At 38.6% G+C, this 25,005-nt stretch overlaps 1 protein-coding gene across 1 annotated transcript in view; it reads right to left on the reverse strand.

The window, feature by feature from the left end:
- The window catches only part of RGSL1 (regulator of G protein signaling like 1), a 93,756-nt gene that overhangs the window by 5,377 nt on the left and 63,374 nt on the right, over positions 1-25,005 (reverse strand). The window contains exons 12-16 of the mRNA XM_043568048.1: positions 24,159-24,352; positions 22,730-22,847; positions 22,191-22,302; positions 19,592-19,721; positions 12,561-12,735 (exon numbers count right to left, since the gene is read on the reverse strand). Of these exons, the coding sequence (XP_043423983.1) occupies positions 12,561-12,735; positions 19,592-19,721; positions 22,191-22,302; positions 22,730-22,847; positions 24,159-24,352 (729 nt within the window). The remainder of the gene's footprint in view (positions 1-12,560; positions 12,736-19,591; positions 19,722-22,190; positions 22,303-22,729; positions 22,848-24,158; positions 24,353-25,005) is intronic.

A 25,005-nucleotide genomic window follows, 5' to 3' on the forward strand; every position in this document is an offset into this window, starting at 1 on the left:
AGATATTGATCACCTACCACAGGTCAGGTAATGTGCTAAGTGCTTCTTCAAGTGTATTTCTTTACTGCAAACGCCCTTTATCGCATCCTCCCTCCACCCTTGTCTCTGTACGAGTTTTGCCTCTGACAACTTCAGGAACTAAGGGCTATCTTTTTCTTTGTTTTCCCTTCTCTGCTGACACTTTCACAATTACCACCACTCTCCGAGGCAAGATAGTGCTTTTCTCTTGCTTTTTTTAAAAATTTTCTTATTTTTCTAAATTATAGTAAAATATACCTAACATAAAATTTACCAGTTTAACCGTTTTTAAATGTACAGTTCAGTGGCATTAAATACATTTACCTTGTTGTTCAACCATCAACACCATCTCCAGAACTTTTTTCATCTTCCCCAACTGAAACTCTATGCCCATTAAATAAAAACTATCCATTCCTCCCTTCCCATAACCCCTGGCAACTACTTTCTACTGTCTCCTAGTGACATATTCTTTTACTAACCATCAAATATCTGTCAGTTATACTTTGTCTTGATTTAAGTACACAGTTTATTTCTCTCAGGCCTCAAGCAACTTTATATTTTATATTTTAAATATATATATAATGTTTATTTCTTTATTTTGGTAGACAGTGAAAGCAGGGGAGGGGCAGAGAGAGAGGGAGAGAGAGAATCCAAGTAGGCTCTGCAGTATCTGTGCAGAACCCCATGTGGGTCTCGAACTCACAAACTGTGAGATCATGACCTGAGCTGAAATCAACAAGAGTTGGACATTTAACTGACTAATCCACACAGGTGCCCCTCTCTCAGGCCACTTTAAATCTTAACCATTTAAAATTTTCCTAAGAGTAGACTACCAATGTTTTCCCTTTATAAGCTTAATTTGCAAATCTGTTTATTTATCCAATCAGCAGACATTTATTAAGGGTTTACTCTTTGCCAGGTGCAGTTCCAAGAGCAGGGATTCAGCAGTAAGCATGGAAAACAAAGTTTTGCTTTTCTTTTTAGTTGCCCAAATGCACTTCCTGCACCTATCATCCTACTTCTTAACTCTTATTTGTGTTTTGTCTGCCATCCAGATCAGTTTGTGGGATCTTAGAGAATAGAGAGCATGTCTTAGTTGTCTTTTGTATCTCCTATGTCAAATCCCGTGCACAAGAATGAGTAAGCAATCAGTAAGCACTCGTGGAACTGAGCCAAATGCCTCACTGGGGTGCAGTGGAAGATCTCTTAACCCAATTCCTCTAACTAATGTGCTAAGTTACCAGGTGCTCTGAAATTCTGAAAACACACTGATACCTGTAACGTGCTCACTGTATACACTGGTTGTACATTTTGTAATACACTCTCACATTTTTCCATTGAGTTGAGGCAGGTATATACTGAGAATTATCTATGTTTCTTCTCAAATATTTTTGGCTATTGTATTTGTTACTATAATTTGTAATTTATAAAAATTGATAAAATATGAACATGAAAAGGTGTTTGCTGTTTCTGTGAAAACAAATTTCAATGCCTTGGAACATTCCAGTAAAGACAAGCTGCTTTTCAAAAAGTTGCTATTGAGTTGGGTGTGACAAAGCAATTTAAAACATTGAAAAAACAAGTATAAAAATCCAGAAGGATTAATTGCCTTGCAGTAACCTTTAAATTCTCACTCCACTTTAAGGAGAGAAAAATTTGGGCTGCCTGGGTGGCTCAGTCTATTAAGTGACTGACTCTTGATTTCAGCTCAGGTTATGATCTCATGGTTCGTTGGTTCAAGCCCCACGTTGGGCTCTGTGCCCTCAGTGCAGAGCCTGCTTGGGATTCTTTCTCTCTTCCCCTCTCCCCACCCCTCTCCTGCTCGCTTCTCTCTCTCTCAAAATAAGTAAAGTAAACTTTAAAAAAAGAAAGAAAGAAAAATCAGAATTAGCAGATAACATTTTGGATATAGTTTGTGCAAGAAAAATATGTGAATCTCCAATTAGAGGAATGGCTTTGGCTTTACATCAAAAGTTTGACAGGTAAGTGAAAGTACATTAGTATGATTTGACATAATAATAGCTGTTTAAGTATGGAGCTTCTTCACAAAATTAAAAATAGAATTACCATATGATCCAGTAATCCCACTACTGGGTATTACCCAAAGAATATGAAAACACTAATTCACAGAGATGTATGCACCCCTATGTTTACTGCAGCATTATTTATAGTAGCCAGATTATGGAAGCAGCCCATGTGTCCACTGAATGGATAAAGAAGTTATGCTATATATACACAATGGGATATTAGTCAGCCATAAAAAAGAATGAAATTTTGCCATTTGCAACAACATGGATGGAGCTAGAGGGTATAATGCTAAGTGAAATAAATTGGTCAGAGAAAGACAAATACAATATGATTTCACTCATATGTGGAATTTAAGAAACAAAATAAACAAATAAAAAAAAGGAAAAAACAAGAAATGCACTCTTAACTATAGAGAATAAACTGATGGTCACCAGAGGAGAGGCTGGTGGGCAGATGGGTGAAATAGGTGATGGAGATTAAGAGTATACTTCTCTGGCACAAAAAAAGACACATAGACCAATGGAATAGAATAGAAACCCCAGAACTAGACCCACAAACGTATGGCCAACTCATCTTTGACAAAGCAGGAAAGAACATCCAATGGAAAAAAGACAGTCTCTTTAACAAATGGTGCTGGGAGAACTGGACAGCAACATGCAGAAGGTTGAAACTAGACGACTTTCTCACACCATTCACAAAAATAAACTCAAAATGGATAAAGGACCTAAATGTGAGACAGGAAACCATCAAAACCTTAGAGGAGAAAGCAGGAAAAGACCTCTCTGACCTCAGCCGTAGCAATCTCTTACTCGACACATCCCCAAAGGCAAGGGAATTAAAAGCAAAAGTGAATTACTGGGACCTTATGAAGATAAAAAGCTTCTGCACAGCAAAGGAAACAACCAACAAAACTAAAAGGCAACCAACGGAATGGGAAAAGATATTTGCAAATGACATATCGGACAAAGGGCTAGTATCTAAAATCTATAAAGAGCTCACCAAACTCCACACCCGAAAAACAAATAACCCAGTGAAGAAATGGGCAGAAAACATGAATAGACACTTCTCTAAAGAAGACATCCAGATGGCCAACAGGCACATGAAAAGATGTTCAGCGTCGCTCCTTATCAGGGAAATACAAATCAAAACCACACTCAGGTATCACCTCACGCCAGTCAGAGTGGCCAAAATGAACAAATCAGGAGACTATAGATGCTGGAGAGGATGTGGAGAAACGGGAACCCTCTTGCACTGTTGGTGGGAATGCAAATTGGTGCAGCCGCTCTGGAAAGCAGTGTGGAGGTTCCTCAGAAAATTAAAAATAGACCTACCCTATGACCCAGCAATAGCACTGCTAGGAATTTACCCAAGGGATACAGGAGTACTGATGCATAGGGCCACTTGTACCCCAATGTTCGTAGCAGCACTCTCAACAATAGCCAAATTGTGGAAAGAGCCTAAATGTCCATCAACTGATGAATGGATAAAGAAATTGTGGTTTATATACACAATGGAATATTACGTGGCAATGAGAAAAAATGAAATATGGCCTTTTGTAGCAACGTGGATGGAACTGGAGAGTGTGATGCTAAGTGAAATAAGCCATACAGAGAAAGACAGATACCATATGTTTTCACTCTTATGTGGATCCTGAGAAACTTAACAGGAACCCATGGGGGAGGGGAAGGAATAAAAAAAAAAAGAGGTTAGAGTGGGAGAGAGCCAAAGCATAAGAGACTGTTAAAAACTGAGAACAAACTGAGGGTTGATGGGGGGTGGGAGGGAGGGGAGGGTGGGTGATGGGTATTGAGGAGGGCACCTTTTGGGATGAGCACTGGGTGTTGTATGGAAACCAATTGGTCAATAAATTTCATATATATATATATATATATATATATATATATATAAAAGAGTATACTTCTCATGATGAACACTGAATAATGTATAGAATTGTTTAATCAATATATTCTACACCTGAAACTAATATAATACTGTATATTAACTATACTGGAATTAAACATTTTTAAAAAGCTAATCAACCAGAGGCAAGCAAAAACAATAATAATGATACACAATGAGTGAAGTAATATAGAAGACTAAGTGACCTGTATGTATGTACAGGGGACTTCCAACTTATGTCAACTTAAATACCACTTATGCATCTCTGTCTTTATTTTTAAATTAGTTTAGAACTTATAACACAGTTGTCAAAAAAAAAAAAAGCACACCACATCTAAAATATAGACTTGTAAGACAATCAAGCCATTCTACTTTAGTACATAAGGTATCTAATCACCATGTATGTAGTACATCATTTCTATGGGGAAAATGTGTTCCAAATTTCAAATCAGTATTCCAACAACATGCTTTTTCTGAGTAACAAAGATGTCCCCACCCTTGAGGACAAGGAATAAAGTGGAGGCTCTTATTCCTCTTACAGTCACTTGCTTGTCTCTGCAAATGTTCAAGAGAAATTTTAAGTCAACTGTCTTTTGGAGATACTAGACCCATGTTCTAAACTATGCTGCACATCAGAATCACATGAGTAGCTTGTGAAAATACAAGTTCCCAAGATCCACACTGGACCAGTAAAATCCAAATCTCAGGGACCTTGGCACTGGCAGTAATCATAAGCTTCAAGCAATCCTGATGTGCACCAGGGTTGATAACCACTGACTAACTTCTCTACTCCAGTATGACTTTTTTGCCAGTTCAGGCTCTGGGCTCACAAATTGGGCAGCTGTACACATGAAAACACACTTGGTTAAGAATATTTCTTTTTTTTTTTTTTAATTTTTTTCAACGTTTATTTATTTTTTGGACAGAGAGAGACAGAGCATGAACGGGGGAGGGGCAGAGAGAGAGGGAGACACAGAATCGGAAACAGGCTCCAGGCTCTGAGCCATCAGCCCAGAGCCTGACGTGGGGCTCGAACTCACGGACTGCGAGATCGTGACCTGGCTGAAGTCGGACGCTTAACCGACTGCGCCACCCAGGCGCCCCGGTTAAGAATATTTCTAAGTAGAGGGGGAGGAGCCAAGATGGTGGAAAAGCATGGAAGTTTTTTTTTGTGTGTCTCATGTCCATTAAATAGAGCCAGATCAACACTAAACCTTCCTGTACACCTAGAAAACTGATTTGAGGATTAACACAAAAATATACACAACCTGAACCACAGAGCTCAGCAGGTACTTGGTGCAGAGAGGTGAACTGGGGGAGAGAGAAGACACAGAGGGCAGGGAGCTGTTTTTGCTTGTGAAAACAGGATGGAGATGGGGGGAGAGTATGGGAAAAACATGCCCCCCCAAAAAAAGCAGCTGGAGGGAAAGTGGAAAAGTGGAAACAGCCATGGGGACTGAACTAAAAAAGGAGAAAGGAAAGGATTTAAATTTCATCAAGACTCTGTAAACAGGGGGAGCACAGAGTCTGAAACTCTGCAGCTCAATACCTGATGGTGTTCTGGTGGGAAGGGTGAATCCCCGGGAGCAGAGTAGTCTGGGAGGTCCTCAGGCCACATAGGAGAAGTGGCTCCACTGCTGGAAAAACATTTGGTAATGGCTGTGCAGTCACCTAGTCCCAGCAGACCCCAGAGAACAAGGTTGTTACTGGTGAAGCCTGGTGCCAGGTGTGTATTGTGATTTTCCATAATCCCTGAAAAACTGCTGCTACACGATCATGTGAACTTTTCCTGGGGCAGGCTGGCACCCAGGCACAGTCTCTGGACATTGGCAGCAGCACAGTCCCACGAATGTTCCTGGGTATGGCTGGCACCTGGCCATTGCTTGGTGAGACCCTCCCCCAGAGGATCTGAGCGGATCAAAGTTGAAGTGCCTCAGAAGTGAGGGGTTGGGAAACACAGCTGCATCTGAGATAAAACTCATGAGGGAGGTGCCACCTGGCAACCTAACAGCTTGGTCACAGACAGTGTAAAAGTGCAGAGTGGATGGAAGCCAGAGACAAAGGACTGGTGTGCAATTGCTGGCAGGGGGAGCACAGAGTGCTGATACTAGAGACTGGGTAGCTGGGTGACACCCCCTCCTTCACATGCGCAGTCACACCTACAAGCACCACAACAATCCACCCACTAAGCTAAGCTGTGCCATCTAGTGGAGAATGGAGCCATTACACTAAGCCCCACCCAACAGGGCCAACCTCTCTCTTCAGGCACACCACAAATCTCTCCACCTGCTTAGTTTGTGGACTATAAAATGTTTCATAGTTTGAATTCTGGGGAAAACGTATTTCATTGTATTTCAGTCTGTTAACTGGTCCATCTATTGAATTTTCTTTTTTTATTTGTTTCTTTTTTTTCTTGAATACAGAAAGAGAAAAAATCCTTTTATTTTCAATTTTTATTAAAATTTTATTTTTATTTTTCTCCTATATTTCTTACTTTTTTGTAAATTTTTCAAATTATTTTATTTCCATCATTTCATTTTATTCTATTTCATTGTATTCATTTTCTCAAATTTTCAAATGTTTTCCTTTTTTTCTTGTTTTTTTTCCCCCTTTACTGCCATCTTCTCTAATCTATCAAGCTCCTTTCAATAAACAGACCAAAACACACCTAGAGTCTAGCATCATTTAATTGATTTGTGTGTGTGTGTGTTGTTTTTAATTTTTTAATTTTAATTTTTTTTTACCTTATTAATTCCTTTTCTTCCTTCAAATGATGAAACAAAGGAATTCACCCCAAAAGAAAGAGCAAGAAGAAACAACAGCTAGGGACTTAGTCAATACAGATACAAATAATATGTCTGAACCAGGATTTAGAATCACGATAAAAAGAATACTAGCTGGGGTCTAAAATAGATTAGAATTCCTCTCTGCAGAGATAAAAGAAGTAAAAGCTAGTCAGGATGAAATAAAAAATGATATAACTGAGCTGCAATCTCGAATGGCTGCCATGGCAGCAAGAATGATGAGGCAGAGCAGCAAATCAGTGATATAGAGGACAAACTTATGGAGAATAATGAAGCAGAAAAAAAGGGAGACTCAGGCAAAAGAGCACAATTTAAGATTTAGAGAAATCAGTGACTCATTAAAAAGGAACAAATTCAGAATCATAGGGGTCCAGAAGATGAAGAGAGAAAAAAAGGGGTAGAAGTGTTATGTGAGCAAATCATAGTGGAAAACTTTCCTAACTGGGAACAGACACAGACATCAAAATCCAATAAGCACGAAGGATTCCCATAAGATTTGACAAAAACCGACCATCAACAAGGCATATCATAGTCAAATTCACAAAATATTCAGGCAAGGAGAGAATCATACAGCAGCAAGGGGAAAAAAGTCCTTAACCTACAAGGAAAGACAGATCAGGTTTGCAGCAGACCTATCCACAGAAACCCGGCAGGTCAGAAAGGAGTGGCAGGATATATTCAATTTTGAATATGCAAAATATGTAACCAAGAATTCTTTATCCATAAAGGCTGTCATTCAAAATAGGAGAGATTAAAATTTTCCCAAACAAAAACTAAAGGAGTTTGTGACCACTAAACCACCCCTGCAAGAAACTTTAAGGGGGACTCTCTGAAGGGAGAAAAGATGAAAAAATAAAACAAAGCAAAACAAAACAAAAGCAACAAAGACTAGAAAGGACCAGAGAACACCACCAGAAACTCCAGCTCTACAGGCAACATATGGCAAAAAACTCTAAACGTCAGTGGACTAAGTGCTCCAATCAAAAGACATAGGGTAACAGAATGGATAAGAAAACAAGATCCAGGGGCGCCTGGGTGGCGCAGTCGGTTAAGCGTCCGACTTCAGCCAGGTCACTATCTCGTGGTCCGTGAGTTCGAGCCCCGCGTCGGGCTCTGGGCTGATGGCTCAGAGCTTGGAGCCTGTTTCCGATTCTGTGTCTCCCTCTCTCTCTGCCCCTCCCCCGTTCATGCTCTGTCTCTCTCTGTCCCCAAAAAATAAATAAACGTTGAAAAAAAAATTAAAAAAAAAAAAAAGAAAACAAGATCCATCTATATGCTGTTTACAAGAGACCCACTTTAGAACTAAAGACACCTTCAGATTGAAAGTAAGGGCATGGAGAACCATCTATCATGCTAATGGTCAACAAAAGAAAGCCAGAGTATCCAAACTTATACAATCTAGACCTTAAAATAAAGACTGTAACAAGAGATGAAGAAGGACATTATATCATAATTAAGGGGTCTATCCACCAAGAAGACCCAACAATTGTAAACATTTGTGGTCAAATGTGAGAGCACTCAAATATATAAATCAATTAATCACAAACATAAAGAAACTCATTGATAATAATACCATAATACTAGGGGACTTCAACACCCCACTTACAACAATGGGCAGATCACCTAAACAAAGTATCAATAAGGAAACAACGGCTTTGAATGGCACACTGGACCATATGGACTTAACAGATATATTAAGAACATTTCATCCTAAAGCAGTGTAATACACATTCTTCTCCAGTGCACATGGAATGTTCTCCAGAATAGATCACATACTGGGACACAAATCAGCCCTCAACAAGTACAAAAAGATTGAGATCATACCATGCATATTTTCAGACCACAATGCTATGAAACTCAAAATCAACCACAAGAAAAAAATTGTAAATGTAACAAATACTTGGGGAGTAAAGACCATCCTACAAAAGAATGAATGGGCTAACAGAGAAATTAGAGGAAATTAAAAAGTACATGGAAGCCAATGAAAATGATAAAACCACAGCCCAAAGCCTCTGGGATGCAGCAAAGGTGGTCATAAGATGGAAGTATACAGCAATCCAGGCTTTCCTAAAGAAGGAAGAAAGGTCTCATACACAATCTAACCTTACACCTTAAAGAGCTGGAAAAAGAAGAGCAGATAAAACCCCAAACCAGAAGAATACAGGAAATAATAAAGATTAGAGCAGAAACCAATGCTATCGAACCCCTCCCCAAAAAAACCAACAACACAACCAAACAACAAAACAAACAAAAAAGCAGTAGAACAGATCAATGAAACAGAAGCTGGTTCTTTGAAAGAATTAACAACATTGGTAAACCCCTAGACAAAAAGAAAAAGGAAAGGACCCAAATAAGTAAAATCAAGAATGAAAGAGGAGAGATCACAACCAACACAGCAGAAATAAAAACAATAAGAGAATATTATGAGCAATTATATGCCAATAAAATGGGCAGTCTAGAAAAAATGGACAAATTCCTAGAAACATATAAACTACCAAAACTGAAACAGGAAGAAATAGAAAATATGAACGGACCCATAACCAGTAAAGAAATCGAATTAGTAACCAAACATTTCCCAAAAAGCAAGAGTCCAGGGCCAGATGGCTTTCCGGGGGAATTCTACCAACATTTAAAAAAGAGTTAACACCTATTCTCTTGAAGCTGTTCCAAAAAATACAAATGGAAAGAAAACTTCCAAACTCTTTCTATGAAGCCAGCGTTGCCTTGATTCCAAAATCAGGCAAAGACCCCACTAAAAAGGAGAACTATAGACCAATTTCCCCGATGAACATGGATGCAAAAATCATCAACAAGATATTAGCCAACCAGATCCAACAATTCCTTAAAAAAATTATTCACCACGACCAAGTGGGATTTATACCTGGGGTGCAGGGCTGGTTCAATATTTGCAAAACAATCAATAAGATACATCACATTAATAAAAGAAAGGACAAGAACCACATGATCCTCTCAATAGATATAGAGAAAGCATTTGACAAAAGACAGCATCCTTTCTTGATAAAAAACCTTAAGAAAGTAGGGCTAGAAGAGTCATACCTCAAGATCATAAAAGCCATGTATGAAAGACCCAACAATAATATCATCCTCAATGGGGAAAAAATGAGAGCTTTCCCCCCAAGGTCAGGAACAAGATGGGGATGTCCGATCTCGCCACTGTTATTCAACATAGTATTGGAAGTCTTAGCCTCAGCAATCAGACAACACAAAGAAATAAAAGGCATCCAAATTGGCCAGGAGGAGGCCAACCTTTCACTCTTCACAGATGACATGATACTCTATATGGAAGATCCAAAAGATTCCACCAAAAAACTGCTAGAACTGATCCATGAATTCAGCAAAGTTTCAGGACATAAAATCAATGCACAGATATCGGTTGCATTCCGATACACTAATAAGGAAGCAACAGAAAGAGAAATCAAGGAATGGATCCCATTTACAATTACACCAAAAGCCATAAAATATCTAGGAATAAATAAGTGAAAAATATATACACTGAAAACTATAGAAAGCTTATGAAAGAAATTGAAGAAGACACACAAAAAATGGAAAACTATTCCATGCTCCTGGATTAGAAGAACAAATATTGTTAAAATGTCAATACTACCCAAAGCAATCTACATAGTCAATGCAATCCCTATCAAAATAACAGCAGCATTCTTCACAGAACCTAGAACAGTCCTAAAATTTGTAATGAGCCAGAAAAAATCCTGAATAACCAAAGCAATCCTGAAAAAGAAAACCAAAGGTGGAGGCATTACAATCCCAGACTTCAAGCTGTATTACAAAGCTGTAATCATCAAGACAGTATGGTACTGGCACAAAAACAGACACTCAGATCAATGGAACAGAATAGAGAGCCCAGAAATGGACCCACAAACATATGGCCAACTATTCTTTGACAAAGCAGGAAAGAATATTCAATGGAATAAAGACAGTCTGTTCAGCAAGTGGTGCTGGGAAAATTGGACAGCGACATGCAGAAGAATGAACCTGGACCACTTTCTTACACCAGACACAAAAATAAACTCAAAATAGATGAAAGACCTAAAAGTAAGACAGTAAGCTATCAAAATCCTCAAGGAGAAAGCAGGCAAAAACCTCTTTGACCTTGGCTGCAACAACTTCTTACTCAACACGTCTCCAGAGGCAGGGGAAACAAAAGCAAAAATGAACTATTGGGACCTCATCAAAATAAAAAGCTTCTGTACAGTGAAGGAATCAATCAGCAAAACTAAAAGGCAACTGACAAAATGGGAGAAGATATGTGCAAACAACATATCAGATAAAGGACTAGTATCCAAAATCTATAAAGAACTTCTCAAACTTCTCAAACTTCTCAACATCCAAAAAGCAAAAATCCAGTGAAGAAATGGGCAAAAGACATGAATAGACACTTCTCCAAACAAGACTTCCAGATGGCCAACCGACACATGAAAACATGCTCAACATCACTCATCATCAAGGAAATACAAATCAAAACCACAATGAGATACCACCTCACACCTGTCAGAATGGCTGACATTAACAACTGAGGCAACAACAGATGTTGTTGAGAATGTGGAGAAATAGGAACTCTTTTGCATTGTTGGTTGGAATGCAAGCTGGTGGAGCCACTCTGGAAAACAGTATGGAGGTTCCTCAAAAAATTAAAAATAGAACTACCCTACGACCCAGCAATTGCACTACTAGCTATTTATCCAAGGGATACAGGTGTGCTGTTTTGAAGGGACACATGCACCCCAATGTTTATAGCAGCACTGGCCACAACAGCCAAAGTATGGAAAGAGCCCAAATGCCCATTGATGTATGAATGGATAAAGGAGATGTGGTATTTGTATACAATGGAGTATTACTCAGCAATCAAAAAGAATGAAATCTTGCCATTTGCAACTACGTGGATGGAACTAGAGGGTATTCTGCTAAGTGAAATTAGTCAGAGAAAGACAAATATCATATGACTTCACTCATATGATGGCTTTAAGATACAAAACAGATGAACACAAGGAAAGAGAAGCAAAAATAATATAAAAACAAGGAGGAGGACAAAAACACAAGGGTCTCTTAAATATGGAGAATAAATAGAGGTTTGCTGGAGGGGTTGTGGGAGGGAAGATGGGCTAAATGGATAAGGGGCACTAAGGAACCTACTCCTGAAATCATTGTTGCACTATATGCTAACTAACTGGATGTAAATTTAAAAAAATAAATTAAAAAAAGAATATTTCTAAGTAGAAATGGCACTGAACAACAGGTAAGAATAATCTGACCTAGAGTAGAAAGATGTTTTGATTTACATAACTCACCAAAAGATGTAATGGAATGACCTCCAGTTTGTTCCTACTACTTGCTTTTTTCATAAGATGGATGAATAAAGCAAGGAATAATATATATATTTAATATATATTATATATAATTAATATATTATACATATATTAATTTCATGCACACACATACAGACACACACAAGTTTTATTATAATTCTTTGCTCTAACTAAAGAACTATTGGCCCTGTGGTGCTACGTAAGAGAACTTCTATCATATTAACAAATAATAGAAAAAAAGTGCTTCACTTCCTTGGTATAAGTAAGTACTCTTTCAATACTGAGGAGCTTCTAGTACCCAAAGGGAAGAATGTCAGAAATGGACACAGTGACAGAATTCAGTGAGATTTTCAGTTGGAGATTCCTGCTTGGCAGGTTTGAAATCACGGTACCATTTATAGACCACTCCAGTCTTTGCTGGATGGTACTAAGTTTGGAAAGCCATGACAGGGAGAGATGGGAAACTTACTTCTCCATTTCAGAAAAAAAATATAAATCATTGATCGCAAAGTTGACAACGATAATCCTGTGGCCAAATATACGACGCTTCATAAGGATTATATCTTCATTCTCAAGGTCTGTACTCCGGACGTTTGCAACATTTGCAGTTGGTCGTCCTGATACATTTGGTGATGTGGAGAAATCTGAGAGAGAAGGAGGAAAGAATTAAAATCTAATTTGATCAAGTCACTCATAAACTTGAAGCCTCCAACTTGGACATAACTAAAATGAAGAAAGGAAACCGGACCCATCTTTGAGTCTATTGAAAGAGTGATTTCCTACCTACCCTTGGGCTCAACTTTTTACTTTGACTTGAAGTACTGCTGAAAAAGCCATCTGCTTAGATGGCATGACAACATACACACACACGCACGCACACACACGCACACGCACAAATCACTGTGTACTGAAAGCACAAAACAACTGTGTTTTCCTGGTGCTTGTTTCATAGAAATATGATTGCACTGTAGTTATGCCAATCCCTAACATTTCTGCAGAAAGTGAATATACAGATGTGACCTTCAAAATGGAGTCTGTGATTCTGATGATGCTTATTCAAGGTTTATCAGGGAAGTAATTTAGAAGTAAACTGGGGAAGCAGCACAACAAAAAAGCCAAACATCAAGAGTAAAGAAATTTATTAAAGAAACAGAGATAAGGGCACCAGAGTAGAAAACAGACAGGAATGAGTAAAGATAAACATAGAAGATTCTAGAAGGTTTGGATTGTGTCTCAAAAAAAAAAAAAGACTTATTTTAGAAAGTTTCTTGACTAGGATATATCTAAAGAAGTCCATTCATAGGGATTTGGGGCTGTATTTGGCATGTAGACCCTAGTTAATTGACTGGCTGGGGTTAAGAAAATTGTCTAATCCAGCTCTAGGATTTACTATTTTTCCTGTAAAATCCAATATTGTGGATATCTGTTCAAAAATCATTGATGTGGGTGTGGTGCTTCCTATGGCATAAGTGGGATTCCTTTTGGAGCAGTGTTACATATAAGATGGGAGGGTACTACAACATTCAATAAATAGCTAACACCTATTATGTTCCAGACACTGTGCTAGGTCCTAGGGTTATAGTACCAACTAAAACAAAAAGCTACTCCTTCCTATCTTACAAGCTGTATCTCTTATAGTTGAGTTTGAAGGGGGAAAAAAGTCAGAACAGGAAAGTTGGTGTGATGGTCAGAGATTTTAGGAAGAGAGGGTGCTAAATTCACTCAAGAAATCTGGGAGCAGTGATATACTTATAAACCAACTCTGGTAGGGAAGGGGAGATCTGATTTGTAACATTTGCTGATTTCTATAATAAATACTTCTATCATAGTTGATTTCAAGCTATTGATGGCTCACAAAATGCCCTGAATATTTGACAGTTGACTTTCAATTGGATTAAGATTGTCATGTTGGATAATTTTTTTTCAAAGCAAGACCCAACTCTATACTGGCTACCAGAAGAGCAATTTACTTTTTTAATGTTTTTGATGTTTGTTTATTTTTGAGAGAGAGAGAGAAACAGAGAGAGACAGAGAGAGACAGAGAAGGGGAGGGGCAGAGAGAGGGAGATACAGAACTCGAAGTGGGCTCCAGGCTCCACACTACCAGCACAGAGCCAGATGCCGGGTTTGAACTCATGAGTCGTGAGATCGTGACCTGAGCCAAAGTTGGATGTTTAACCAACTGAGCCCCCCAGGCCTCCTAGAAGAGCACTTTAAATGTAGGGAATAACTAGGTTATAAATAAAACAATGGGCAAATACAATATTGCAAACACTAATAAAAAGAAAGCTGGAGTGCCTATTTTAATATCAAAGTAGATTTCGGAGAAAAGAGTATTACCAAAGGTAAAGAAAGTGTTTTTTAAAAATATAACTTATTGCCAAATGAGCACCCAGTGCTCATTCCAACAAGTGCCCTCCTCAATGCCCATCACTCACTTTCCCCTCTCCTCCACCCCCCATCAACTCTCAGTTTGTTCTCTGTATTTAAGAGTCTCTTATGGTTTGCCTCCCTCCCTCTCTGTTTGTAACTTTTTCCCCCTTCCCTTCCCTCATGGACTTCTGTTAAGTTTCTCAAGATTCATATATGAGTGAAAACATATATCTGTCTTTCTCTGATTGACTTATTTCATCAGTTCCATCCACATTGCTGCAAATGGAAGGATTTCATTCTTTCTCATTTCTAAGTAGTATTCCATTTTATATATAAGCCACATCTTCTTTATCCATTCATCAATTGATGGACACTTAGGCTCTTTTCATAATTTGGCTATTATTGAAAGAGCTGCTATAAACATTGGGGTATATGTGCCCCTATGCATCAGTAATCCTGTATTCCTTGAGTAAATTCCTAGCAGTGCCATTGCTGAGTCAAAGGGTGGTTCTATTTTTAATTTTTTGAGGAACCTCCACACTGTTTTCCAGAGTGGCTGCACCAATTTGCATTCCCACCAACAGTGCAAGAGCGTTCCCATTTCTCCACATCCTCGCCAGGATCTACAGTTTCCTGATTTGTTTGCTTTAGCCACTCTGACCAGTGTGAGATGGTATTTCAGTGTGACTTTGATTTGTATTTCCCTGATGATGAGTGACGTTGAGCATCATTTCATGTATCTGTTGGCCATCTGGATGTCTTCTTTGGAAAAGTGTCTATTCATATCTTCTGCCCGTTTCTTCACTGGATCATTTATTTTTCATGTGTTGAGTTTGATAAGTTATTTATAGATTTTGGACACTAGCCCTTTATCTGATATGTCATTTGCACATATCTTTGCCCATTCTGTTGGTTGCCTTTTAATTTTGTTCATTGTTTTTTCTTTGTAGTGAAGAAGCTTTTTATCTTGATTAGGTCCAAGTAGTTCATTTTTGCTTTTAATTCCCTTGCCTTTGGAGATGTGTCAAGTAAGAAATTGCTGCAGCTGAGGTCAAAGAGGTTGTTGCCTGCTTTCTCCTCTAAGGTTTTGATGGTTTCCTGTCTCACATTCAGGTCCTTTATCCATTTTGAGTTTACTTTTGTGTATGGTGTAAGAAAGTGGTCTAGTTTCATTCTTCTGCATGTTGCTGTCCAGTTCTCCCAGCACCATTTGCTAAAGAGACTGTCTTTTTTCCATTGGATATTCTTTCCTGCTTTGTCAAAGATTAGTTGGCCATACATTGTGGGTCCATTTCTGGGTTATCGGTTCTATTCCATTGGTCTACGTGTCTGCTTTGTGCCAATACCATACTGTCTTGATGATTACAGCTTTGTAGTAGAGGCTAAAGTCTGGGACTGTGATGCATCCCACTTTGGTTTTCTTATTCAGTATTACTTTGGCTAGTCAGGATCTTTTGTGGTTCCATACAAATTTTAGGATTGTTTGTTCTAGCTTTGAGAAGATAGCTAGTGCAATTTTGATCGGGATTGTACTGAATGTGTAGATTGCTTTGGGTAGTATTGACATTTTAATCATATTTATTCTTCCAGTTCATGAGCATGGAATGTTTTTCCATTTCTTTGTGTCTTCTTCAATTTCCTTCATAAGCTTTCTATAGTTTTCAGCTGACAGATATTTTACATCTTTGGTTAGGATTATTCCTAGGTATTTTATGTTTCTTGGTGCAATTGTAAATGGAATAAGTTTCTTTATTTCTCTTTCTGTTGCTTCATTATTGGTGTATAAAAATGTAACCAGTTTCTGTAGATTGATTTTGTACCGTATGACTTTGCTGAATTCATATATTAGTTCTAGCAGTCTTTTGGTGCAGTCTTTTGGGTTTTCTAAATGGAGTATCATGTCATCTGTGAAAAGTGAAAGTTTTCCTTCTTCTTTGCCAATTTTTATGCCCTTTATTTCATTTTGTTGTCGGTTGCTGATGCTAGAACTTCCAACACTATGTTAAACAACAGTGGTGAGAGTGGACATCCCTGTCATGTTCCTGATCTCAGGGAGAAAGCTCTCAGTTTTTCCCCATTGAGGATGATATTAGCTGTGGGCTTTTCATATATGGTTTTTATGATGTTTAAGTATGTTCCTTCTATCCAGACTTTCTTGAGTGTTTTTATTAAGAAAGGATGCTGTATTTTGTCAAATGCTTTTTATGCATCTATTGACAGGATCATGTTGTTCTTATCCTTTCTTTTATTAATGTGATGTATCACATTGATTGATTTGCGAATATTGAACCAGCCCTGTAGTCCAGGAATGAATCCTATTAGATCATGGTGAATAATTGTTGAATTTGATTTGCTAGTATCTTGTTGAGAATTTTGGATCTATGTTCATCAGGGATATTGGCCTGTAGTTCTCCTTTTTTATGGGGTCTCTATCTGGTTTGTGAATCAAAGTAATACTGGCTTCATAGAATGATTCCGGAACTTGTCTTCCATTTCTATTTTTTGGAGCAGCTTGAGAAGGATAGATATTAACTCTGCTTTAAATGTCTGGTAGAATTCCCCAGGGAAGCCATCTGATCAAGGACTCTTATTTGTTGGGAGACTTTTGATAACTGGTTCAATTTCTTCACTAGTTATGGGTCTGTTCAAATTTTCTATTTCTCCCCGTTTGAGTTTTGGTAGTGTGTGGGTATTTAGGAATATGTCCATTTCTTCCAGGTTGTCCAGTTTATTGGCATATAATTTTTCATAGTATTCCCTAATAATTGCTTCTGATAAGTGTTTCTGAGGGATTGGTTGTAATAATTCCATTTTCATTCATGATCTTATCTATTTGGGTCCTCTCCTGTGATTCCCATGCCTGGCGCTTGGCTGGGATTCAAATTCTCGCTCAGTGCATCCTGGTACAGGGGAGGTGCGGAGTCCTGGTACTGGGGAAGCTCTGCTCTGCACCCTCAGATATGTGGCCCCCTGCTGGCAGACACAGACAGGCATTGTCCTGTCCCACAACACTCTAGGAAAGGAATTGCTTTCTCCTACTGCGAACTGCACCCCTGACCTAGCCACCAAGCCGCGGACTGGCTCCCCTCCTGCCCAGGTGCGTGATCTGGGCAGCCGGTCCCAGTCTGGAGAAAGCCCCACAGTTAGAAATTGGATCTTTCTTCCTCCTAGTTCAAGGTTTTTCTGTGGCCAGATATAGTCCTATGCTTCACCAGCCTCTCTTTCTGTTCCCTTTGTCTCTCTGAAGGAGGGGATCCCTCCCCTCCATTCCTTTTATCTCTCCCAGTTCCAATCATGCTCCTATGGCCCATCAGGTTGTCCCGGTGAGTCCCTGGAAGCACGACTGTCTCCTTTCTTCCCGGGCTCCTGGGGTTCAAAATCCTTTGGCTTCAACACTTCTTTGTTTGAGAGACTAGGGAAGTTCTGATCCCCCTACTTCTCTGCCATGTTGGCCCCTTCTCTCCCAAGAAAGTGTTTTTTGTAATGATAAATGGGTCATTGATTGAAGGATATAACAGTCCCAGAAAAGGCTAAATGATAGTGATAGGAAGGAGACTACTAGCCGGTAGATCTCCCACTGAGCTACAGAAGCACTCTTCTTGGGCTCTCTCATACAATACTAAGGATATGGGAAATTAAAGGGGGGGGGGTGACATGGGACTTCCTATCATTCTGGGGCATACAGGTTTGAAGTAATTTTATTTAAAAGAAGAAACAAAAGAGCTAGAACTACTCTAAAATCCTAAATGTGAAGCAGTTCGTAAAACATACATACAAAAACTTTTGCAAATTAGAAAATAAAATACTTAAAAATTCCAATAGAAAAATAGACAAAGGACATAAACAATTCAAAAAAGAATACAAATGACCAATAAATAAAAGTGCTCGATTACTAAAGAAATATATATAAGAATGGCACATTATTTTTCATTTACTGGATGGGCAGTTTTTTAAAAAATGCATAATACCCCATGTTAGTGACAATGTGGCACTCATTTATACTGTTGGTGAGAATTTATTTAGTGTGATGTTATTAAAGGACTGAAATTTAACTATTTTTAACCATTTTCCCATTTCTCCCATTTTAAGGAGTTTATTTCATAGAAATAACACAATTGCAAAGTATGTATGTTTTGCAGTATTATTTGTTATAGTGACAATTGGAACAACTCAAGTCATCAAAAGAGATGAAATTTGTCATTAGTTCCTCCAATATTATCTCAGGCACTTTTGGCATCTTATTAATCTCCCATCCATCTGGGCTGATTGCAGTTCCTGCAATGTGCCATCCTCTTTCTTATTTTAGGATCCTATGCAGACCTAGAAATTTCTCCCCTCCTATTTTGTCTCTCTAACTTGCTCATTCCTGAAGACAAATTTATGTGATTTTCTAGGAGAAGTCTTCCCTGATCCTACCCTTTGAGTAACTAGGGTCTCCTTGAAATTATCTTTGGGATCACTCACTACATAATAATAGCAATACACTGGTTAACTCTTTTATAGCAATGGGTAAAGACATTCTATATGTATTAACTCACTTAATCTCCACAATAATCTTATGAGAAAAGCACCATTATTATTACCATTCTACAGATGAAAAAAAAACAGAGGCACAAACCACTTTCACAAGGTCCTTCAGTTAGAAAATGGCAGATTCAAACCCAGGAAATCTTGCTCCGACATCTGTAGCTCTTATTTTCTGTCTTACATTCAAGACTGTAAATGCCATGAGGACATATGCTGCATGTTTCCTACTGTATCTCCAGCACCTGGCAAAGTTCCTGCTACATAGTAGATTCTCAAAAAGTGATGAATGAGTGAATGAAATAATAAATGTAGTAGTTGAATAAATCTATACTACAGACAAACAGTTTTATAAAATATAAGATCTTGCTATGCTTTAGACTAGTCATTCTCTACCATTGCTGGCTCTGTAAGCAGAAGCCACTGGACTCACATCCTCTCTAAGCAGGGGTGAGCTTGGCTTTGCACCCAGGACCTGGAGTTCTTGCTATACCCCACACTAACACAGGTATGACATACAGCAACTGCCCTGCAGTTTCTTATCTGGGCTAACCTGTGTCTGGAATGTCAACAGGAAAGGCAGTAAATAGAGAAGTGACTTACTTTCCTTGCTATTTTGTACTTCCAGGTGAAGATATTCTTCAAATTCATGGCGTTTACTGGGATCAGACATAAATCTGCGGTACTTGCAAAAGCTCTTAATAAAGCTAATCATTTTCAGCCAGCCTCTCTTCTGGGAAAAGAGAGAGGGGTATGCCACATTCATCAGTATAGCTTCTGTTCACTGAAAGTTTACTATGACAGAAATTTGACATTCATTACATTTAATCCTCACAACACCTCCTTTATAAGAAATCATCTTTAGCTCCAATTTTAAGATGAGGAAACTCAAGTCGGAGAACTGTTAGCCTTCCCTAAATTAAGTGGATAGTGGGTAGAAGGTTCTGGCTTTACCTAAGCATGGGGCCATTGGCAATGCCCCTTCTATCACCATTTTTCAATGGTAAGATTTAAGATGCCATGATTAGGAGAGAGAGTGTGAAAGCTAAGAACAGGAAGAAAACAGAGGTCAGAGAGAAGTAAAACTCACAAGAAGAGAATAATGGCTTGGGCAGATTTGAAGTGTTGAAGAAATAAGGAAATGAATAAAAACATTTCTAATCATTAAAAAGAGAAAAATAGGGGCGCCTGGGTGGCGCAGTCGGTTAAGCGTCCGACTTCAGCCAGGTCACGATCTCGCGGTCCGAGAGTTCGAGCCCCGCATCAGGCTCTGGGCTGATGGCTCAGAGCCTGGAGCCTGTTTCCGATTCTGTGTCTCCCTCTCTCTCTGCCCCTCCCCCGTTCATGCTCTGTCTCTCTCTGTCGCAAAAATAAATAAACGTTGAAAAAAAAATTTAAAAAAAAAAAAAAAGAGAAAAATATAATTACACGCACACCACACACACACACACACACACACACACACACATGCATTTTATAAATTCCTCATCTGTTTCATAATACCCAGTGACCAATCTGTAATTCATTTACCCCTTGACAAATTGATATTTAGAGCCAGAAATGATCTTATTGATCAACTAGTTCAGTTGTCTCATTCTACAAAGTGGAATCCTCAGTGTAAGCATGGCTTTAGAGAGCCATGTAGTGGCTGGATTTGGGATAAGAAATTTTCCATCTGGAGTCTAGCTTCTTCCTAATTGTGTAATTTGGGTCAATTCAATCTGTGTCTTAATGTTTCCATGTGTAAAATAGAAACAACAGCCTTCAGGGTTGTGGTGAGGGTTAGTGATTATACACATAAAGTCTAATGCAGTGCTTGGCACAAAATAGGCACTAAATCCATGTTGGTTTCTTTTCATCTTTTCTTATCTAAGAGCAACTGTAAGACCTGAAATTAAAACGAAGTCTCCTGGTTCTGGGTGCAATATTCTTTTTAATGTCCTACATGATCATTCATGGTATCCTGACATGGAGTTGACTCATACTTGGAGAAAATAAAGAGGAGAAAGGAAGGAGCAGAAGTCTTCATATCTGGAGTATTGGATCAATGGGCTTAGGCATTATTTTCAGAAATCTTAGCACGATTTTTGGAGTCAGATGGAGCTGGACTCAAATTTTTCTGATACTAGTCAACTCTACAACACATTGAGCAAGTGATTATTTAAAGGAAGCATAAATATTTTCTCAAATCATATGAAGAGACTTTCCTGAATAACATTCCTGTCTTGGGGAGCATGCGTCTTAGTGGAGGAGGTCTGAAGTACTCTGGGATTTACTGAGAAACTTCTTTGTAAAAACTGTATTATTGCCATTTCCTTACAAAACTGTATTTTGGAAAATTATATACTGTCAATTAAAGTGCTTTTGTGTGAGCTGGAAAAAAATTCCCTTTGCTCTCCTCCCATGGAGAAAGAATGGGTTAAATAATTGATAGGTTTGGAAGGAAAAAATGAACATGTTCTACTGTCAGCCTCCTGCATTCTCTCTCTGGGAGTCTCTTGTTTGCAGGATACCTGTGTTTAGGCTTGCCCTTTGTCACTCATAAGGGGTTCACTCAAGTAAATGCAGGCCTGAGTTGCTCCATTTTGCCAGTGATTGGACTTGTAACTAAGTTTAATTTGGGTGCAGAGGATTATTAAACCCATTTGGCTTCACGGCCAATCCATGTCCTTCAAACTAGCTTTCAGCAGTAAAAACACTGACATTTTGGGGGCGCCTGGGTGGCTCAAGTCAGTTAAGCCTCTGACTCTTGGTTTCTGCTCGGGTCATGATCTCACAGTTCATGATTTTGAGCCCCAGCATGGAGCTTGCTTGGGATTCTTTCTCTCCCTTTCTCTCTGCCTCTTCTTCCTCCTCCTCCTCTTCCTTCTATTTCTTTCTCTCTCTCTCTCAAAATAAATAAATAAACTTTAAAAATTAAAAAAAAAACACTGATATTTTGATCTCCATGTATCTAAACCTTATGTCTATCACTCAGTTGGTTTTGGTCACAGAGAGTTAAGGCAGGGATTTTCTTAAATTCCCACTGTAACAATTTCTCTGGGCCTCAGAATCCATCTTTGTAAATGTGAATTAAGAAACCTATCCAAAAGAGTAGTTGTTTTGGTGAATAAATAAGCTAACAATGAAACTGTTTTGCATGGTTGACAATGCAGTGCTTTTTTGTTCCCAGTGTCTTGTCTTCACTGTCTTCCTCACTGACCTGAGATTCCTGTAGGTAAGTTGTTGTCTTTGAGGGCTTCCTAGAAGTTTGTACTTCAATATGCTGCCCTTCCTGAGGGTAAGGCGGGAACAGCTCTTGGTAATCTTTAAACCTGCCAAAAGGAGACCAAGGACATCAAAGAAGGCAAACACCTGGTACATAAAAGGTAACAGTCAAGGCAAACCTATCTCGGCTTTTGGAGGAAGTCGAGAAAATGGGAATTGGGGAATAGTGAGACATTTACAAATATTCTTCTTCCAATTTCAATCCTTTGCTAATGTCAGCCTATCCTTCCTAATCAATACTGTATTGTTCTTTGTTCAAGTAAATGAACTGAAGTGTGTGTGTTTGGACGTGTGTGCACAATGCATGTGCATAGCAGGTAGGTAAGCAGAGGATTCAAGATAAATTTGCCTTTTCTCTTGCAAGGAAGCCCTGGCAGTGAACTTCTGGAATTTGAGACTCTTTGAGTACTATGGCTTTCAGAAGCCCCTGTGCAGGTCCAGAAAGAACCACGGCGTTCACTGATCAATACTCACCACTTTTCTTCTAGAGATTTCATGACATATCCCTGTAGCGTTAATAATGTAGTTGTGCTGACATGACGCATGTGAGAGATTTCTTGTATAATAGGGGCATCACACTGCAGTATTACTTCTAAAAAATGCAAGAGAGAAAAAGTCCTCATCTTCTCTTCTACCATTTCTGAGGTAGTTCGTGTGTTTTTCATCTTAGAGTCTGTCCCTTATTCTCAATCTGGTTAGAATCTGAACTCTTCACTCCAATTTGTTTGAAAATCTCAGAGGAGCGTTGCAGAGCAAATACAGTCCTGGTTTACTTCCATTCAAATTTCTAAGATGAGTGTTTAAGGGGAAAGAAATATTTAAAGGACTCATCTCTGCAGCTAGTTTAAAGTTTTTGGTTTAGGAAGAGAGCAGAACAGTAAAGGATTAATGTTAAACTGCTAGGGTAAATGAGGAATCCAAGATTACAAATAAGTATCATGAGGGCAATATAATTCTCCAGGTGTTCAGAGACTATTTTGTTCATGAATAAGACTTGAGAACTTATCAAGGACAAGATCTACATACTCCTCTTTGTCTTCTTCCTGAGACTGAACAAATAAATATTTCTTACAAGTAAAGATTTGCCAGTTGTACCTCTCTTTTTACTTTCATAAAATTTATAACCTGATCTATATTGCCACAAGCAAATACACACACACACACACACACACACACACACACCAGTTCATTTGTGCCAAAATAAAAGGCTTTATCTTCGTTGCTTTGCTATAGATTTGTTTACTTTGAGGATAGAATTATGCTCACCTCTCTTTTTCTCCTCTAAAATTATATAGGTCAATACTTTACTTGCAACTTTTGTTTCTGGTCAAGATGAATTTACATAGGTCAGATTGCCCTCCCTCCATAGACAAGAAAACAAAATTAATGAAATAAAGATTTTCAGGGAGACAGTTTTCTCCTTCCCAGTACAACTCTCTCTACAACCCATAGTTCGTGGGAACTCCAACTTTACAAATAGCTAACTCTTGTTTTTGTATTTAATTTCTGTCTAGTTGATTTAAGGGTCAGATGACTTGAGTTTGAATTCAAGTTCTCTGAATTTCATATTCCTCATTAGTAAAATGGATCTATTCATTCCTACCTTATAGAGATTAAATAAGATCCTATTTTCAGTGTTGAACACAGTTAAATGAAAGGATATATTTCACATATAAGTACAAGTGTCTTGCATTTGGCTTCCCATACTAGTATTACACTTTAGTTTTATTATTGTTGCTCTCTGTTTTTACTGTCCCTCTTAATCTTTATCTCAATATGCTCATGCGGCCACTGCTCTGTTCTGCTCTTTCAGGGGACCCACATGAGACAGGTTTTCTGCCAAACTCTTCTCCTAAAATACTAAAGGGAAAAGGAAACAATATCAGGAGAACATGATGCATACCAGCAGGGACTTTGCCATGGAAGAAAGTCTTGATTATATTTTCAAAGAGAGACTTGTAAATTTTTTCATTTGTCTCAATACTGATCTTATGTATGGCCATCAGGAATTTCAAGGGGCTATCAGCCTTCCGTTCTTTGAGGAACTCCCTGAAGAATTCCAAGTGGTTTGAATTTAGGAGGACTTCTGTCAAGTTTCTGGAAAACAAGAAAGCATCGTTGGTGAAGAGAAAGGGATGGTAAACCTGGATTCTGCTCCAACTATGGAATGGGAAAGGGCATCTCCCAGACTGTGGGGCCTTTAGCTGTGTGTAAAAAACAGGGTGAAAAAATTGGTTACTATTTACTTAGAGATAAATTTAAAATTTTATATACACATGTACCCCAGTGTTTATAGCAGCACTTTCAACAACAGCCAAATTATGGAAAGAGCCTAAATGTCCATCAACTGATGAATGGATAAAGAAGATGTAGTTTATATATACAATGGAATATTACTTGGCAATGAGGAAGAAATATGGCCCTTTGTTTGTTTTTTAAGAGAGAGAGAGAGAGAGAGAGAGAAAGAGGGAGCAGGAGAGAGGGGTAAAGGGAGAGAGAGAATCTTAAGATCCAGTGCAGGGCTGGATCTCATGACCATGAGATCATGACCTGGCCCAAAATCAAGAGTCAGAAGCTTAACCAACTGAGCACACAAGTGCCCCTTTATCATTACTTTTATGGGGAGACAATTTGTGATGTTCTTCCTCCACCATTCCAGAAGTCTGATTCTTCCTCTTCAGTGGTCTTAAAGTCTGTATCTTCCCTTCCATTTCTACTCCCATCATTTAATTCAAGGTTTTTTTAAATGT

This window comes from Prionailurus bengalensis, chromosome E4, assembly GCF_016509475.1.
Source record: "Prionailurus bengalensis isolate Pbe53 chromosome E4, Fcat_Pben_1.1_paternal_pri, whole genome shotgun sequence".
Classification (NCBI taxonomy): Eukaryota; Metazoa; Chordata; class Mammalia; order Carnivora; family Felidae; genus Prionailurus; species Prionailurus bengalensis.